The 19,998-nt window shown below is 35.6% G+C and overlaps 1 protein-coding gene across 2 annotated transcripts; it reads right to left on the bottom strand.

The window, feature by feature from the left end:
• Positions 1-10,370: 10,370 nt before the first annotated feature.
• ZPBP2 (zona pellucida binding protein 2) lies at positions 10,371-16,448 on the bottom strand. Of its 2 annotated transcripts, XM_011383033.2 has the most exons (8): positions 16,223-16,448; positions 16,019-16,084; positions 14,764-14,889; positions 13,955-14,116; positions 13,120-13,338; positions 12,474-12,556; positions 11,341-11,521; positions 10,371-10,745 (listed from the first exon to the last, which is right to left on the bottom strand). In XM_011383033.2, the coding sequence occupies exons 1-8, from the start codon at positions 16,269-16,271 to the stop codon at positions 10,651-10,653; spliced, it is 981 nt and encodes a 326-aa protein (XP_011381335.1). In that variant the 5' UTR covers positions 16,272-16,448; the 3' UTR covers positions 10,371-10,650. The 2 variants fall into 2 exon arrangements, with proteins under 2 accessions (XP_011381335.1, XP_011381336.1); XM_011383034.2 differs by lacking the exon at positions 13,955-14,116.
• Between the last annotated feature and the right edge of the window lie 3,550 nt (positions 16,449-19,998).

The following is a 19,998-nucleotide window of genomic DNA, read 5'->3' as shown; positions in this document are numbered from 1 at the left end:
GTATGCCTTACTTTATTACATATCAATAAAAAAAATTTTTTTAAAGCATAGTGTATGATTCCATGTGAAAAACAAGCAAAACTATACGATGGTGGTACATGTCAGAATGGTGGGGGCAGTATTGCCTGGAAAGGGGTACGAAGGAATCTTTGGCACTGGAAATATTTTAATATCTTGATCTGGATAGTAGTTATGTATAAACATTTATTAAGCTATACACTTAAGATATGGGCACTTTAGTTTTTTTTTACCTTGATAAAAATTTTAATTTAAAAACATAATATATGCACATGAAAACATTAGAACAGTGCAGAAGAATATATATAAAAATATTGAGTTTCCTCTCAAACTCCTTCACCCTTTAACCTAGTCCCATTTTCTTGAGGCAGTCATATTAACTGTTTTAGTTTTTCTATTTGTTACTATTACAACTAAAAATGATATTCTTATATTTGTCCTTGATTTATGAATTTTAGATAGTATTTATTGACTCCCCAATAATAAGGATGAATATTAGGAAAAACAGACATTGAACAAAAAATTCTAAGTTGGAAGAGTGTTATAAAAAAAAATGCAGGGTATTATGACAGTGTTTAATAACTCTCCTCTAACCTCTGACATTGTCCCTTTCCCTCTTCCTTAAACTAATTCCAGCCACACCAAACTATTAGTCTTTTATTTGAACATGCCATATACTTTTACAATGACATGCTTTTTAAAAATACAGGTTGCACTCTCCCTCTTCCTGGATTACCTTCCCCCACCTTATCTATCCTTTAAGCTGTGGCTCAAATATCACTTTTTCAGTAGTCAACCCAGTTTCCCAAAGAATTTGGTTACTTCTTCCTCTGTATGGCTCATAGCTATAAGAGAGATTAAACTGACCCAGAAACTTGAGGCTCATATTCAATCTGCCGATTTCTCTCTTCTCATCTCACATTCTGATTCCAGAGTGGAGTTCAATACATTGATTGCATATGTCTGAAGGAATTTTCTGTTCCAGCTGTTGAAACTGGTGATAGAGATGACTTCGAAATGGGGACAGTTGGGATAGTCATTATTTGAGCTTGGAGGGATGTGGGAGATTCTACTAACTCCTTCTTCAGAACCCTTAGCCCAAGCAATAACCCCTTCTGATAGTTTCTGTATCTCTCCAGGCTGGAGTTAGAGACCCCTAAACACACTGTGCTTACCTCTGTTGGGAAGGAAGTCATTTTGGAAAAATGCTAGTTAAGCTACCTTGAGACAGGTAAGATCTTGTGGAGCTGGATGTCAACAGGTCTTGGAGAAGGGGGAAACTACTTTGCAAGAAACATATTGAAGAAATTATTGATTTTGCTCTTAAGATAGAGGAAAGGGACACTGAAAGGAGAGAGAATGGAGGAGAGAAGCAAAAGCAAGGTGGAGAAAGGCTAAGACTAGGCGAGGTACAAAAAACTTCTAGATTTGAGATAGGTGAAGGGCATCCAAGAATCGTGATGCCAAACTTGTTTCTGGTAATAGTAACCTAGGTTATTTGCTCTCCCATGGAAAACAATTTAAAATGCTGGATAACTTTAAAACATTCACAAAAAGCATCTAACTGCAGAAAAGATAAAGGAACTCTAGCCAAAATATAAGTGAAAAGGAGACCCAGGGAGATAAGTGAAGTATCAGAATACTAATATAATTTTACACCAGGTGAAGGAGGTTGAGACTTACAAATCCAGACAAGCTGGGGCTTCAGTTTGGCCAGTCTTGTGTATTGATGAGTTCAGATGTCAAGGCCAAGGATCCACCCAAGGTGTGGAGTCTAATAATCTCAAAGGGCTACATCATTAAGATAACGGTGAATCATCAGTAAACCCATAGCTCTTGCCTCTCCTGCAGGCTCTTGGTATTGAGTGAAGAAGTTTTAAAAAAGGAAAGAAAAAAGTTCTGAAATACTGTGGCCATAGGCTAGTCTTTTCACAAAACAGCCTAGATTTGCATCATTTGGGTGTTTCAGAGTATTTCAAATTGCAAACTTAAGTTTGTGAGGGAATAGGATTGGTTGTGCCATCAGATGCCTGTTAGAACCAAACACAAGTCTTCCTTGGAGAAAGTTATTTTCATTTCCACAAATAATGTTTGAAGGACAATGAGTGATTCCCAGTAAAAAATAACAAAGCATACAAGAAAACGACTCCATGAGCAAGAATAAGCAGAAACAACAAACAGCTCAGACAGAGATTCTCATGCGTAAATAGACATCTGATATATGGGAGAAATATCATTGCAGATTAGTGGGGAACAGCTAGACACCTCAAAAAATGGTTCAAGACAACTGGGTAACCACATGGATAAAAAATGAAAGTTGATCCCTACAACACAGCATATATCAAAATTCCAGGTGGATTTTAGATCTAAATGCGAAAGATAAAACTATATTAACATTAAAAACTTTTGTTCATCAAAAGATATCATAAAGAAGTGAAAAGACAAACCATAGTGTTGGAAAAGATATTTAAAACATGTAACTTACAAAGCAATAGTATAGGGAGCTTGTACAAATCAATAAAAAAAAAGATGACTCGAGAAAAACAGACAAAAGTATTCTATGTAATTTTTTTGGAAAAGAAAATCCTAATGGCTAAGAAACATATGAAATGATGATTAACCACATTAGTAAGCAGAGAAATAAAATTAAAATCACTATGAGATACCAATACTCACTCACCATACTGGCAAAAGTTTAAAAATGATAATATCAAGTGTTGCTAAGTACCTGAAAAAATGAGAAGTTTCACACACTACCATTAAGAAGTTAAATTAACACAACTACTTTGAGTAGCAGTTTGGCATTACAAATGGGAGATTTACCTACCCTATGACCCGAAAATTTGACTGCTAGCTAGAAACTCTAAAGAAACTTGTGCACGTGTGCATCACATAGAATATACTTTTAAGAATTTTTGTTAGTAGGATATTGTAACAGTCAAAAACTGGAAACAATTTGAATGTTCCCCAACAAAAGAATGGATAAACAAACCGTGGCATATTCACATAATAAAAGACTACTATACAGCAATGGATATAAATGAACTAATGTTACATGAGATTAATCTTTAAAAAGAATTGAAGCATAAAAGAATATATTCAATATGATTCTCTCCACATAATGTTCAAAAAATGGAGAAACTACAATATTTTAAAGAATCCAAGCTTAGGTAGTAAAATACCAAGAAATTAGTATGAATCATCCTCTTTTGAGGAGGGATGATATGATCAGGTGCTGCGCAACGTAAATAAAAGTATATTTTAAAAAGTAATAGTAAATAAAAGCTTATTGATTAAATGCATACAGCTTATGGTGAAAGCTGTGGATTCCTAGCTATGTAGAATCATGTCCTTATATATCAAAAGGCATACAAGCTAATGCTGTCTTAAAATTGTTGGTGTTTTATGATTTACAAATTTTTTTCATATAAATTATATAAAATTACTTTTTAAGAGAGGTTGAAACTGGTATTAGTTTTAACAGGGATGAGAAAACTGTCTTTGCCAAAGATATACTAGAAAATGATGGAGCCAGGAAGAGAATCAGAGAGTCTTTCTATTGTAGACTGCAGATATCTTACTCACTTGTTTTTCTCATTCAAGGGAAGCATGTCTTGGGAGATGCTTTAAAAAACATTGAATATTAGACTCAGGCCATAAGGAAAGAAGAGAGACGCACACACACACATTATCCACTCTTAATTTAGTCTTTCCTCTGCATTTTAAAATTGATTGATTTCCTTGTGTGAGCCACATTCCAGAAAACTTCCACAAAAATGAGGTAGGATCCAGGAGCCTAAATTAGAGCTCTTCAGTCAAAGTTGTGTGACCCAAAGTTGTGTGACCCATCTGCAGGGGGTGGGGAGGGGGGAAGGACTTCAAGTTCATTTGGACTGAGGTGTGCTTCCTCTATCCTCTGAGTTGTATGCAATCTTCTCTATTCAATGGTTGATGGTTAAGAAACCACTTTTCTCTTTTTTGCTTCCTGTTTCCTTATTGTCTTTATTTTCCAAATACCTTCATTACTGTTTCCAGATTCTGATACCAGATATCGATGTGTTAGCCTCAGATGATCCAAAGTGATGGTATAGTAATCTGTTTATCCAAACTCCATCTCACACATCTAGCACTCTGTCACTCTGGAACTATAATTTGGCACTAATCATGTTTCTGCAACCTCAGGGGCCTCCAGACCTACAAAATTCATTATTGTGCTACAATAGCTGTCTGAAGTTAAATTACTTTCTGTCAGCTATAACCTGACTCAGAAATACAAAAGTTCTTTCTTTGGCTACTTAATTTTCAGTTCTGAGGAATGAGTTATTGGTAAAATAATAAGCCTGCTATGACAAAGACAAGTTTCATTCTAGGCCACTGACACACACACACACACAAACCTGGAAATGATGTTTTTCTCCGTTATTGTAACTTAAAAATTATTTTCTTGAGATCAGGTTGTTTTTCACTGTAAAACTATTTCCACTCATAGAGCTAAAGGTAGTCATGCTAATCTGTCAGTTTATCTATGCTCTTCCTTCTGAAAGACTGAAGAAGCTTATGAAATAGAAGGAGGAAGGCAAGAAGGGACCTGAGAAATAGTTATCAGATGCATAGGTTGTATGGTAAGAAAAGCTTTCCAAGGGTGAACACAGTTAAGATGCAAATATGGCAGCAACCTAAAGGGTAAAAGGGCACTGGAGGATGAAAAACAAAATATAAAAGGAGAAAATAGCTTCCTGACCTAGAAAAAAAGAAATTCACAAGCTCAAGAGCAGTGCCTATGTTCTGTGGGATTTTCTAAGGAGAGGTGAAGAAAAGTCAAATCAGAGCTGACAGCATGAGAAAGCAGTGGTACTCAGTACCATTACTAGTTCACCCTTTAACCTGTTCGGTCAGTTTTCCCTTACTGGGGTCAGTTAAAATTTGTATTTTGTTGCACCTTATTTACCTAATGGGCACTTTCCCATAATACTTCGTTGTTTGAAGATCTCATATAAAATGTTAGGAATAGTTATTACCTGTTAAAACTTACTATGGAAGACAGAACACTTAGTAATTAAGAGCCTAGATTCTGGAGACTTCCAATGGTAACTCTATCACTTATTAGCTGTGTGAATTTAGGAAAATTGCTTCACAATTATGTGCCTCTGTTTGCATTCTATAAAACATGAAGAATTAAGAGTATCTACCTACAATGATTAACATGAGGACTATTGAATAAATAGATCAAAAACATTTAGAATAGTGCCTGGCACATATATGTGTCAGCTATTTGGGAGCACATGCAGCTTTCCCCTTGAACTCACCAGATGGTTCTGGTTCTACCTTCAAGACAGAGACATTTAATTCTTTAGGGGACAGAAGTTCCTCTTTAGAATCCTATCATTAAAATGTTCATATCCTATTTCTTGCTTTTATAAAATTCTGCTGTTTTAAAATGAGACATGCTATTAAAAATTGAAAAGAATAATACATTAGTCTATCTCAGGATAACATTATAATCATTAACCTGTATGCATAATTTTTTTATGCTGAAAGAATAAAACTGTCCAAACAACAGAGAATCATCTTTATTGGAATAGACACATATTCTAGTTGTGGATTTGCCTTCCATGCTTGTAATGCTTTTGCCAGTACTGTCACCAGTGGACTCAGAGTGCTTCATCCATCATCATGGCATCCACATAGCATTATGTCTAATCAAAGAACTCACTTCACAGCAAAGGAAATGAAGCAATGGGCTCATAACCATGAAATTAAGTGGTCTTACCACATAGTCCATCATCCAGAAGCAACTGGCATAACTGAAAGGTGAAATGGGTTACTAAATCTCAGTTACAGACACCCTGAAATGAAGGGGTTCTGTTTTACAGGATGCAGTATATGTATATGCTTTGAATCAGAGACCAATATATAGTGTTGTCTCCCTTAGAGAGCCAGAATAGTCCAGGAATCAAAGGTGGAAGTGGGAGTGGATCTTCTATTACTTCTAAACATCCGCTTTTAGAAGTTTTGCTTCCAATCCTGGCAACTTTGAGTTCTACTGGTTTGGAGATCTTTGTCCCCAAGTGGCAGATGTTTCCGCCTAGGGACACAATGGTCGCTCCCTAAATTGAAAAATGAGACTGCCACCTGGACATTTCGGGCTCCACATGCCACCGAGCCAATTGGCCAAAAAAGAAAGAAAGAAAAAAAAAAAGGGTGGCAGGTTGTTAATCTACTAGATAAAGTGATTGATCTTGATTACTAAGGGCAAATTGAACTGCTACACAATGGCAACAAGGAGGACCATGTCTGAAACTCAAGATATTCTCTGGGGTGCCTCTTAGTTCTTCTATGCCAAATGGTAAAAGTTGATGGAAAATTATGTAGCAACAACAATAAAAACAGGGTAAAACATGAATTCAAACCCTTTGGGGATGAAGGTTTTGGTTATTCCACCAGGTGAAGAATCCAAAGCAACTAAAGGCTAAGGGCAAGAAAAAGTATGAAATTAGTAGTTGAAGAAGATATCAATTAGAAACTCATGACCAATTACAGAAACATAGTTTTGCATATTTTCTCTTTTCTTGTTATATCATATGTCTATTTTAATATACTACCCATCTTCTTCCCCCTCTTTCCCATTTTTATTTCATATAAAAGTTGTTGGGAGTTAATTTTACAATTTAGCTTTAGGGAACAAAATGAGACTGTGTCTAATCTGAGGAATAACACAGCCAGCAATAGCAACAATAACTTCTGGAACTATATGCCTCCATATTTTGGAGAAATGGTGAATGCTTGTAAGATGGATAACCTTACTAGCCAATTCGTAGGTAAAAATATAAAATTGCTTTGTCAATGTACAAGAGTTCAAATGTGTGTAGAAAGGTGCATATGGAAGCTGAGTAGCCAAAGGGTTGGACTGTGCCAGTTATCAATTTATTGCCTTTCTGCTCCAAATATATTCTTTTTGCTTGCTTTGTGAAAATGGATCTGGGCCTTGTAAATATTTAACTTTACCAGCTGGCACAATGTTAGTCAAAAGAAGATGCTGGAGAGACACCAGAGGAGGAAAGAAATTTTCTTCCTGGTTTTGGGCTGTTCCCTTGGCAGGCCCCTATAGCATGTGCAAAGTCTTCAGCATCCATATCCTACAGTGCATGGTGGCCAACGGCTTTGCCAGCAACCCCTCCTCCTCATGTGATTTTGCAGCACAATGAGAAATTTCCCCATGAATAGCTTTTCTTGGCATCCTAAAGGATGGATCTCTTGAAAGTTCCAGAGGATGAATTTCCAGCATCTGTGACTTTTCTGCCTCCAGTGACCTGTGGTTATGCCCTCCTCATTAAGGTCTGGATTGCAGCCCTAGGAGATGGTGGCTCTTTTTTGGACACTCTATCTCAGCGCTAGTGGTAGTAGCTGTTCTTTTTATTTGCTATTCCTGTATCCTTTAGGGTTCTCTTTATATCTTACTAGCCAATTTCTTGTTATTCTAATCCTGTTATAGTTAATAATTCTTTATATTAAACTTTTCCTGTTCAAATTACTTAGTGTTTTCTGTCTCCTGATTAGACCCTGACTGACACACATACCTATTATGTTAATAATAATACTAAATAACCCTAATAGTAAAACAAGGCAATATTACAAGAAAATGAAAACTACAGACCATTATGTCTCATGAACATAAATGTAAAAATTCTCAGTAGAATATCATCACATAAATCCAACAATGTATAAAAACAGTTACACACCATGACCAAAAGGATCTATTCTGAATATGCAAGGATGGTTCAACATTTGAAAATCAGTTGATGTCATTCATTGCATCAACAGGCTAAAGAAGAAAAATCCTATGATCACATCAATAAATGCAGAAAAATCATTTGGAAAAATCCAATACCCATTCATGATAAAAACTCTCAGCAAACTAGGAATAGAGGGGAACTTCTTCAAATTGAAGAAGAACATCTATTAAAAAAACTGTAGTTTCACATCATATTGAATGGTGAGAAATTAGAATCTTTCTAAGATTAGGAACAAGGTAGGGATGTTCTCTCTCACCATTCCTTTTCAACACCATACAGGAAGTTCTAGATATTGCAATAAGTCAAGGAACTAAAAGATATACAGATTGAGCAGAAATAAAACTGTCTTTGTTCACCGATGATATGATTATCTATGCATAAAATCCCAAAGAATAGACAAAAAGCTTCCTGGAATTAATAAGTGGTTATAGTAAGGTCATAGAACAAATACGAGGTTAATATACAAAAGTCAATTGTCTTCCTAAATACCAGCAATGAATACCTGCAATTTGAAATTAAAAATACAGTATCATTTACATTCACACCTAAAATATTTAGGCATGAATCTAAGAATATATGTGCAAGGTCATATGAGGAAAACTATAAAGCTCTGATGAAATAAATTTAAAAAGATCTAAATAAATATATTTCATATTCCTCGATAGGAAGACTCAATAATGTTAAGATGTCAACTTTCCCCAATTTGATCTATAGATACAATGCGATTCTAACCAAATTCCTCGCAAGTTATTTTGTAGTTATCAACAAGCTGATTCTAAAGTTTACATGGAAAGGCAAAAGATCCAGAATGACTAACACAATACTGAAGAAGAAAAACAAAGTCAGAAGACTGTTACTAACCAAATTTTAGACTTATTAAACACTAATCAAGACAATATATTGATAAAGGAATAGATGAATTGATAAATGGAGCGGAACAGAGAACCCGGACATAGACCTACACAAATGTGGTCAACAAATCTTTTATAAAGAAGCAAAGGCAATCCAGTGAAGAAAGACAGTTTTTTCAATGAATGATGTAGGAACTGGACATCCCCTTGCCAAAAAAAAAAAAAAAACAACAAAAAAAGAATCTTGACACACAACTTACTTTTCACAAAAATTAATTCATCTTAGGCATAAACATAAAATACAAAACTATATAACTTCTAGAATACAACAGAAGAAATTCCAGATGACTTTGGGTTTGTTGATGAGTTTTTAGCTATGACACCAAAAGCACAATCCATGAAAAAAAATCAGTAAGTTGGACTTTACTAAAACTAAAAACTCCTTAGTGAAAGACACTGTTAAAAGAATGAAGAGAAAAGCCAATGAATAGTAGAAAATATCTACAAAACACATCTGATAAAGAACTTGTATGTAAAATATACAAAAACTCTTAGAACTCAATGAGAATAAACAATCTAATTAAAAAATGGACAAAGATTAGACCCCTCACCAAAGAAGATATACAGATGACAAATAAGCATATGAAAAGCTGCTCAGCATTGGATGTACTAGGAAATTTCCAATTAAAACAACAATGAAATACCACTACACCTGTTAAAATGGCCCAAATCCTAAAAATCGAAAATACCAAAAACTAGTGAGGATGAGGAGCCACAAGAACACTTTCATTGCTGATGGGAATGCAAAACGGTAAACCAATTTGGGAGACAGTTCGGCAGTTTCTTACAAAACTAAACATAGTCTTAACCATAAGTCCAGCAATCATGCTCCTAGGTATTTTCACAATTGAGTTGAAAACTTATGTCCACACAAAAACCTCCACGCATATGTTTACAGAAGCTTTATTCATAATCACCAAAAACTGGAAGTAACCAAGATGTCCTTCATACATCCATATGATGGAATATTATTCAGCAATAGAAATTTATCAAGTCATAAAAAGACATAGAGGAAACTTAAATGCATATTGCTAAGTGAAAGAAGCCAGTCTGAAAATTTTACATAATGTAAAGGCAAAATTAGAGACAGTAAAAAGCTCAGTGGTTGTCAAGTTCTCTAGGGTAAGGGAGAGAGATGAATAAGTAAAGCACAGGGGATTTGTAGGGTAGTGAAACTATTCTCTATGAAACTGTAAAGATGGACACATGTCATTATGTATTTGTGGAAAACCATAGAACTGTAAAACACAAAGAGTAAATCTTAATGTAAATTATAAACTATAGTTAATAATAATATAGCAACATTGGTTCATTAATTGTAACAAATGTATCACACTAATGCAAAATGTCAATAATAGGGGAAACTGGGGAGGGGTGAGGGTGTGGGCTAGAGTGGATAGATGAACTCTATATATCTGCTCAATTATTCTATAAATCTAAAACTACTAAAAAAATTCTATTAATTATTTAAAACTAAAAGCAAAAGGACTAAAAGAGAACTTTTTAGGATCTCATTAAAATATATATATATGCCTTTATGAGTTATATATAATAGCAAACAAATTAATATATAGAAAGTATGAAGTTTTTTTATTATACTTTGCTACTCTTCTTGACCTTAATATAGTCTTAGGTACAGAGTGACAGATTTAGATTGTAAACAACAAAACATATTTCATTAAAAATCATCCACTAATACTTACACTTTCCTTTGTACACTGAAGATATTAAATGCCTTCTTAGAAATGTCATGTCAACTATCTTTTTAAAGTTCCTAAATGTATGTTTTCCAATATTTTGGTCTTACTGATCTTACTTAATGGAACTATGATATTCTGGGATGTGAACAAATCTTATGTTCCCCACTTCCACAAGCTAGTAACAATGCTTTCACCTCTAGTCTTCATACTGTGATTTTTGTTTGAAGTTTATGGGCAAGATTTAGCTCCATAGGTACGGATGGAAATGCAGGTCTGACAAGTAACATCAACATCAGGACTAAAAGTCCCAGGACTACAAACCACTGCAGAGGAAAACACATGGAATAGATTATTATAATTTCAGTTAGAGATATTTTATACCAAAAATATAAATCTGCCTTCAATATTATACCATTTCTATAACTATGTTATACTAAATAATGTTCAGCCAATTAAGTTGTGGAAGATTATTTATGAGTTTCAAATGCTGTAATTTGATTATCTTAAAGGCAAGAGAAAGTTAGAATCCCAATTATTTTTTCCAATAGTATCAGCATTTTATAGTACCTTCAGTAGCGCCCCATTTGTGAGTTCTTATTTCTAGTTTTCTAGTTTCTATTTCCAATTCTGTTTTCTAGGTAGGATGGACCATTCTGTTTTCTTTCACAGTCTAATAGCTTAAGTGAGAACACTACAGAAATGTTTTGTAATATAAAAGAGTACATTAAGAAGCTTTAATATACATGAAAATAATTATTTAGAAATTTAGGCTTTGAATTTTTACTTCCTTTTAGCTAAACATAATTTTTTTGTAAGAGGATCACTATAAAAATCCAATTCAATTATCCTAAGTGAATTGCTCATCTATTCTTTTGACTACATAACCTAAATATTTAGATATTTATATGTTATAATTACCGCAACAGGTAGCGCAATTACTGTGTAGACCTTCATTTTTCCCAAAGCCTGGACGACAGCTATCCATACGTATTACTTGAAAACTGTGGTCCACAAAATGCATAGCTGGTATAGTTTTATTAAAGTCATGGTAGAAAATATTTGCTTGGCTCCGGAAAAATTCTTCTATTCGATCTCTTGCCTAAGATTTAAAAATACCAGGGAAGTACAATGACTAAACTGTAAACCAGTTTCTCCTCTTGCATCAGAGGCAATGAAATGTAGTATAAGCACGCCATCCATGCTTTACACAGCAGATGAATTCCGGAAAAGTTGTGTGTCAATACTAAAATTAGTCTAGCCTTGACTTTATCAATTTTTGTCAATTCATATGTACAATGGTTAAGAAAAATTAAACTGAAGTTAAAAAACATATTTTGAATTATTTGCAGCATGTCTATTCCATTTGGAGATAACTGGAAATTCATTATTTCTAATTCCAAAGAGCCAAGCAAAATTGAAACTAAAACTTTAATCAGCATTACAAACTAGTGATGTAAATTTTATTTTTTGAGCATAGTTTAATAAGGACTAATATTAGTGCTTTCCATAAGTCATGCACAAAAAAAGTGTATGGGCTCAAAAACCAGACCAGGAGAGTGAAGGAATTTTTTTGGACTATGTCCTTAGCCGCCGAGGATGGCTGTGGAGACAGCAAGTATTATGGCCAGCATAGATGTGGTTTCGGAAGAACCACTGCTTTAGCATAGAATGATATGATTGGGAGATTGTTCTTCAAGCTGCTGCTTAGTTAACATTTGAGGAACAAAGACCAGGGATCCATCCGTCATAGAAAAATACGGGGAGCTATATAATAGTTCAGATGTACTATTACAAAACAAAGCATACTGAAATAGCCAAGACTCTCACAATCTCATTTTAAATTACTAAAGCGGAAAATCAAAAACTTTATATATATGTATTTTTTTTAAAAAAAGTAATTTAAATCTACTTGCTTAGAACAGCTTTATTATTGATAAAATATTCACAACATGGAGAGATTTTTGAAGAAACTTTTTAATAAAGTAGTTACGAAATTTTTAAATAGCTTTATTGACTATTTGAATACTTTCCCCTTACAATTAAATTCTCACCTGGAGGATATTATGATTAGTGACATCTTCACAATCAATAGTATCACTGCATGCACCTTTCCACCCTGGTGCAAAAGGATTAACTAGAGAGGGAAAAATGATATCTTCACAAAAGGATTCTAAAAAGTTCCAAACATTCCAATAAAGCTCAAAATGCTGAATTCAGTAGGAATGGGTGCATGTGTTTAATCTATCTAATCCCAGTAATAAAGTAAGGTGCACAATGTTTATAATTTATACGTTATGATTTCACTCCATCTGGGGGCTAATGGAAGTAACTACAAGGCTTTAAAATGAATAGAAGTAAATTTGGTTTGATTACTTTTAGGAAATTTTCAAAAACACAATTTAAAATTCTATAAGATGTTAAATATTAGCTGCATAGTTAAAGGCCATATTTATAAAATAATATTGACTTCTAAAAAATAAGCAGCAGTATACCATAGTTGTAGGTAAAATAATTAATGTGTTAATTTTTTAAACTATAACCAGGCTAAGACCAACAATATATTTTAGTGCTTATACAAACAAACATTTAAGGCCTACTATTTGTAAGATATCTCACAATAATATGGTAATTAATTTTGTAATCTCTCATGGTTCAAGATTAAACTCATAAAATTAAAGTAAAAAAGAAATTTTTTACCTTGAAAGGCTATAAATAGCTCATTTAGGAGGCCATGTTTTGGAAGTTTAACAAAATGGCATTTATATGATGGTTCTACGATTTGGCATGACAAATCAGAGATTAAGTTATCCAAGATTTTCTTCAGCACTCTAAAAAGCAAGTCATTATATCTTCCTACACAAGACTTTGTGGTAAAACGTACAGCCATCTGATATGAATAATCTGGTTCCCGATAGGCTTAAAAAATAAATGAGAAAACAATTGTGCCTAGCATTTTCTCTACAAAACAATTTTAAAATAATATAGAATATTAAATCCATCAATCTTGAAAAATTAGCAGAGAAATTTAACTTACCCAATGTTTTATAACTTTGTCCTCACAAAAAAATATAAAATAACTTTAATGAAAAAGATTATTTTCATTTGATATGTTATCAACTCAGTTCAAGAGAAGAAATAGCTTCTATGGGCTAGCTATGTAGATAAGTTAACAATATCAAAACATAAGATTTGGGGGACAAGGGTCTTAATTTGCAGAAAGTGTCATTGTTATGAAAAAGAACGTTAATTTGCTTTTATAGAATTAAACATAAGTTTTTAAGATACCTGGCAAAATTGTAATAAAGTGAATTGTGCTTGCATACATAGACAGTGGGATGTGGGAGGCTGAAAGAAGATTGTTTAGGATACACTATCTTGAAGTCAATTTAAGAGTTTGCCTGGTCAGATACACCCAAAATACTTAATAAATCATAATGATTATATATAACAGACTCATTTTCACTAATGAAATCATACACTTAATTCTGATCCAAACTAAATGTATTAAATTAAAATGTTCCTATATTCTCACCAAAGAGCATAAAGTCATATCTCTGCTTTACCATCTTTTCTTCTTGGGTTTGTGCTTTGATAGTCTTATAAGAAAGAGTACATGTGTAAAGTCCTGACAGAGGCTCCAGAAAATCTTTCACCATCAGCTTTCCTGTTTTAGTTTTATTTATTCGATAATTTGCTAAAGAAAAATAGTAAATTACTTGATTATTTAACATATAACAATTCAAGCATTATTTAGTCAACTTGGGGTTACAAATAAATTTAAAAATTTAAAAATTAATGAACTATTTTAACTTAAAAATTCAACAAAACCTTAATTCTGTCATATTACTTTATGGAAAACAACATGTGATAAGTACATTTTTGAAGCAGATATTGGTTTTAATTCATTTCTTGACATCTAATTTCCATTGGTTTATGCCAGTAATTCAGTAAATGAAATTATACTGCTCTGCAGTACTATACAATTTCTTCACATGAGACAGAGATAATGCTTATAATCCAAGATACTCCTCTAATATCAAGAAAAATTACATATTAGATTACTTCATCTCTTATTACTCGTTCTACAAGGATAAATTTTGGGTTTTTAAAAATTTTTTGAACCAATACAACTCTGGGAAGTAGGGTGCAAAGCTACTGCTTCAGTTTTTGCAAAAAGAGAAAAAATAAGGCACAGACCAAGGTATATCATGATTTGTCTAAATATGGAGCAAGTGAAACTGCAATTAAAATTAAATTTCAATTTTTCATTCCAATAAGTGACAGTGCTTTCCTAAAAAATGTTCACATCATTAAAAAAGGTATTCAAATTAAATAATTTACCTGTTAATGGCTTTTCATTAGGCCCAATCCATCGGTAGGTGGGATCTACTGTTTCTATTTCAGCATGTTTTAAATCCATACAGACAAGGATTGGACTATGGTGATGTAATTTTACATATATTTTCACTGTGACAAAATAAAATAATATATAACTACATTACACAGCAAAATTAAGAAATGCACATTTACCATTTTGTTCCTAAGACATTCTGAGTAGTTCTTTTTGGATTTCACTTTTTTAAAAATCAGCATATTATTATAACATTTAGAATGCTAAGGTCCTTTTTGCTTCTCATGAGTTTTTCAAATCTAGACTACTGTCGATTTTTTCTGTGATTTTATAGTTTTGTTTATAAAAATGTACATGATACATTTAGAAGTTAACTTTAATGTATAGTTTGAGAACTCACTATAATCAATTTTCTGAAGGGTTAGTGGAATCAATTTAAAGATCAGAAAAGCACTTGGGCTTGGTTGTAAAACTACTTTAAAGATGATCATTGTCACCCCTGAGGGAAACCTTATATTTAACTATGTCCTTTGTTGGGAACAATAATTAAGCCTATAATGGGGCATAGGAGGAAGATTTTCTGCAATTATTTGTTCCAGATTTGGAAGCAGCAATAATCTGCCTGGAACCAATGCAGTCCCATGAGATATTTTAAAACCTACTGAATGCCAGGCTCCGAAATTATAAAGAAGACACTCTCCTACAATTTGGTAGTGGCGGGGCTGGGGAGGGCTTCAAACATGGAGAGATTCCAAGCATGACAAATGCTATGAACTGGACCAAAATTATCTAGTTAGCTATGTGACTAATTTTCCTTGGGAAAGTTTCATCATAGTGATAGGGGACATTTGAGTTGAGCCTTAAAAGATGTGCAGTTCTTACACTTAACAAGGGGAGGGATAAGGAAGTTCCAAACAGAGAAACTTCCAATCTTGGAAATTACTCCTCTGAGTGGGCCTGGCACGATGCGAAGCAGCAGAGACGCCTGGAAGTGAGGGGCATCAGAGAAACAGATTTGGTTGAGTCCTAGCTCCTTACAAGCTGTGAGGCTTTAGGCAAGGTGATACAACTAAGGCGCAGTAGGGTCGCTGGAAGGATGAAACGATGCAACCTTCAGGAAGTGCGGAGCACGCGGTAGACGGTCTACAATCATTCGCTCCCTTTCCCTTCGCGGGAAGAACCTTGGCAGGTCCACGGCACCCGGCTCTTCTGACAGACTTGTGCGTGTGAAGAGGTCGTTATTACCTGGGTGTCCTGGCTTGCCATAAATGAAGCCTCTCTTAGTGCTTTCGGAAGAACGCTGCCATCCAACTGCGGAGAAAAGAAAACACTGAGTTTTTAGGTAGAAGAGGAGCCAGGGCTCAGAGTAGGGGAAGGCGGGGCAAAGCAGAGGAAGCAGGACCGGCAAGAGGGGAGAGGCCTGGGGGGGCCCGGCGGGAGGCGCCCCACCTCCTGTCAGGTACCAGAGCACCGCGGAGAGTAGGACCCACGCTCGCATCACGTCTCAGGGGCTGGCGTCGCGGGAGGCGTCGAGGGGCGGGCTCCTTCCTACCTCAGCCCCGGCCCAGCGCCTCCCCATCTCTCCTCCACAGAGCGGAGCAAACCGCCGGGGTCGGCAACCCTACCGGTCGGTCGCTACCGCGGGAGCGGACGCGTAGGAGAGCGCGTGCGTGCTCCCGAGGCTCGCCGGCCGGGCGAGATGAGCAGGCTCTGCGCTCCAGAGCGGGCGGCCAACGCCCCGCCCCCTCGCACGCACGCGGCCGTCGTCGTGGGGTTGCTTCGCGCCTCCCGTCTGGCGCCATTTTCCCGCGCTCTTGGCGTCTTAGTTCCCTGAGCAACCCGTGTAAGAAAATAGTAAAGAAAAAGAACCAAAGGCTTGGCATTTCGGTAACTTCTTTAGTCTAGGGCCTGATGAAAGCAACGAGAGGAACACCGCGGGTCTCAAATGCGGCGGTGTACGGGTAGGGCGAGTGGGGGATACCATTACCTCAGGACGGGAGGAGGGGAAGCTTGTGAGAATTTCCTCACAGGAAGCAGAGCCCCCGCGTGGGCATTTCCTATGCTTTTCTTCTCCTGAACTGTCTGAAACTGTACACAACCTTTTTCAAACTCTTACACCCAGTTTTTACCTAACTGCACTCTTCTACCCGCAAAACAATCTAAAGAACCACTAGAGCGCAAACAAGGTGTCTGCAGGTCTTCCCACTCTAGGAGGAACATTTGATCTTCATTATCGACTTCAAGTATCACCCGACATTCAGAGACCCTGCATGCAAATTTCTCTAGGGTTGTGTAGCAACCTTGCTTTTAGAAAAGAGGCCCTGTTGAAAGGCAAGATCCCCAAATCTGCTATTCCTGTGGAGATAGTTGAGAAGATTAGAGAGCTCCAAAAGAGACCATTCCCTGCGTCTTTTATGGTTCCTTCCTGGCTACTAATTTGGTGGCCTGAAAGGCCCTGTGTGTTGTCTTTTTCTTAGCAGTGGGACACCCTCAGTCGTGGTTTTGAGTAGGCTGGTGGGTAGAGAGCCCAAGGTTCAGACAGGGTGCAGAATGATTATTTGGGGTGAGATCAAGAGGGTTTTTTTTTTTATTTTTTTCAGTTTTATTTCCTTCGAGCCGAGTCAGTACTAGGACTATCTCAGATGGTCCGCGAGCAACCTTTGTCAGTGATTTCATTTTTAGTCACTGTTAATTTTACCTACATAGCATAAGCGATGAAATGTGATTCAGTGAGTCAGATCCACCCATGTCAGTTACTATGTCTAGATTTTTCATTTAGCCTCAACTGTTCTCTTCTAAATGTGATGATAAGACAAATTCAGGCATTGTATTGGATTCCCTAGAAGTTGATATCATTCCGGTTTTAGTCAAAGTACATTATAAATCCAGTGTTTTACTAGCTTCCCAGTTATAAGTAATTGATCCTTGTAAATCCTGTGATAATAGGATTTGAATACTATAAGAAGGAACTTAACCAAATAAGTAGTAGATGGTTGTTGAAAGTACCTATCCACTTTCAAAATAAACTTTTAATTTTAGAACAGTTTTAAATTTACAAAAAAATTGCCAGGATAGTACAGAATTTTCATGTACTCCCACTGAGTTTTCCTTACTGTTGACATCTTACATTAGTGTGTTACATTTCTCACAATTAATGAACCAATATTGATACATTACTATTAAAGAAAGTCTATGCTTTATTCAGGTTTCCTTAATTTATAGCTAATGTCCTTTTTCTGCTACAGGATTACATTCCACCTGGCATGGCACATTTAGTCATCATGTCTCCTTAGGTTCCTCTGGGCTGTAACAGTTTCTTAGACATTTCTTGTTTTTAATGATCTTGACAGTTAATGACAGTTTTGATGGCATTGGTGTGACCTAAATTGATCAGACACTTTGCAGAATGCCTCTCTGTTGGAATTTGTCTGTTTTTCTCTTTATTAGACTAGGGTTGTCTTTTTGGGAAGCGGAAGACTACAGAGGTAAAATGCCATTCTCATCATATCAAGTGTACATTCTATCAACATGCCCTATCACTGTTAATATTACCTTAATCGCCTGACTGAAGTAGTGTTTGTCAGCTTTCTCTACTGTAAAGTTACTCCCCCCACTCTTTTCAAACTGTACTATTTGGAAGGAAGTCACTACATGAAGCCCACACTTAAGGAGTAGGGAGTTATGCTCCACCTCCTTGAGTGTAGAGTAGCTACATAAATTATTTTACCCGTTTACTTTTTATCTCCTTAGGTATCACTCTTTGGAATCTGAAATACTCAATTCTGAATTATTTTAGAGAGTAGTGACGTGTTCTACTGTTAAGATACTGTCATGGAAGATAATAAAAGGTTTTTTTAAATAACTTTTTAATAGCCAAATAACTATTTCTCCTTACACCATCCCTGTGAAATTCTACAGTTCCTCTTCTGCTACTTTTGATGTGCTATTTTTGCTTTTAGAAACTAACAAACAACAAATTTCCCCTTTCAATACTAAAATTAGACCTAGTATTTAGAGTATTTCTCTGAAATTGGTATTATCCTGTAGAACTCCAACCCATACAAGCTATAGAGATGCTTCCAAAGTACCATGATCTTAAAGCCAATGAAGTGTATTCATTCATTTTTTAAAATCACACACATAAATGTGTGTGTATGTAGACACATATGTATATATATATGCTGACCTCCTATACCAAGGCATATTTAAAATAAACTGAAATTCATAAAATTACTACATGCATACTTTAACTCCTAAGTATGGGTTTCTTCTGATATGGTCTACTGATGCACAAACCCTCCAACCTTGTCTCAAATATATTTTATACACTTAACACTATAACTTTCTACTAAGAGTGGAAGTGGTCTTTTTGAGAATCATTGAAATGTCTGATTCAACACACTGGGTATCTTTATGAGAGTTTACCTGAACAGTGTCCTTTAGACCCCAGTGTGAAGAAAAGTTCTGCTTTGAAAAACTGTTATGTGGTCACTTCCCCTTTCCTCTTCCTACAGTCAAATGTGTGCTTTACATCTATAAAGCAGCAAAGATATTGGAAAAACATGTTTACTGGTACATTTCTGTGTATTAACATCTTTGAGTTAATTTTACTATCTTATAACCACCCCCCCCCACCACAGCTCTACTTTCTTTACTTTTCTGATAACATTATATATGTATTTTTGCAAGCTGTCTCAGATCCTATTTGGAAGAAGGCAGGGTAGTAGAAAACACACATAGAATGTGTAGTATGTCATGAGTGGTGGCAAATAAACCAAGTAGTTCCAAGAAGGAAAAACAAAAGTGAGAGGATTGCTTCCAAAAAGAAAAAAACTAAGTTGATAAAAATGCCGAAGTCTTTTTGAACTTAGAACTTTCTGAAAACTTGGACCAAGAAGTTTTATCATGTGAAATAAAAAAACTGAGGAAGAAAAACATAATGCTTCGAATGAAGTGAATTCTCATTGATGATATTCATGGCTATTATCCCCAAATCTAGACCAAAAGTTTCAGATCTTGCTCAGCAATCCAGCCCCACCTCCCCCCACCATGTGATATTACTCTCCCATCCATTATCCTTCTAAAATAGACCTTCTGAGACAATTTACTGATGCGCCATTTCCATCCTATGGGGGTTCTCCGGTTTGACATTCAAAAAGGGGTTGGAGGCGCGGAACCTTCTGCACTGGAGGTGAGCGTCCTTTAAAGCTGCCGCCAGCCAGCGC

The sequence above is a fragment of the Pteropus vampyrus genome, unplaced genomic scaffold, assembly GCF_000151845.1.
Source record: "Pteropus vampyrus isolate Shadow unplaced genomic scaffold, Pvam_2.0 Scaffold503, whole genome shotgun sequence".
In the NCBI taxonomy this organism is placed as follows: Eukaryota; Metazoa; Chordata; class Mammalia; order Chiroptera; family Pteropodidae; genus Pteropus; species Pteropus vampyrus.
Note: the sequence above shows the minus strand (reverse complement) of the source record. Positions and strands in the feature narration are given on the sequence as shown.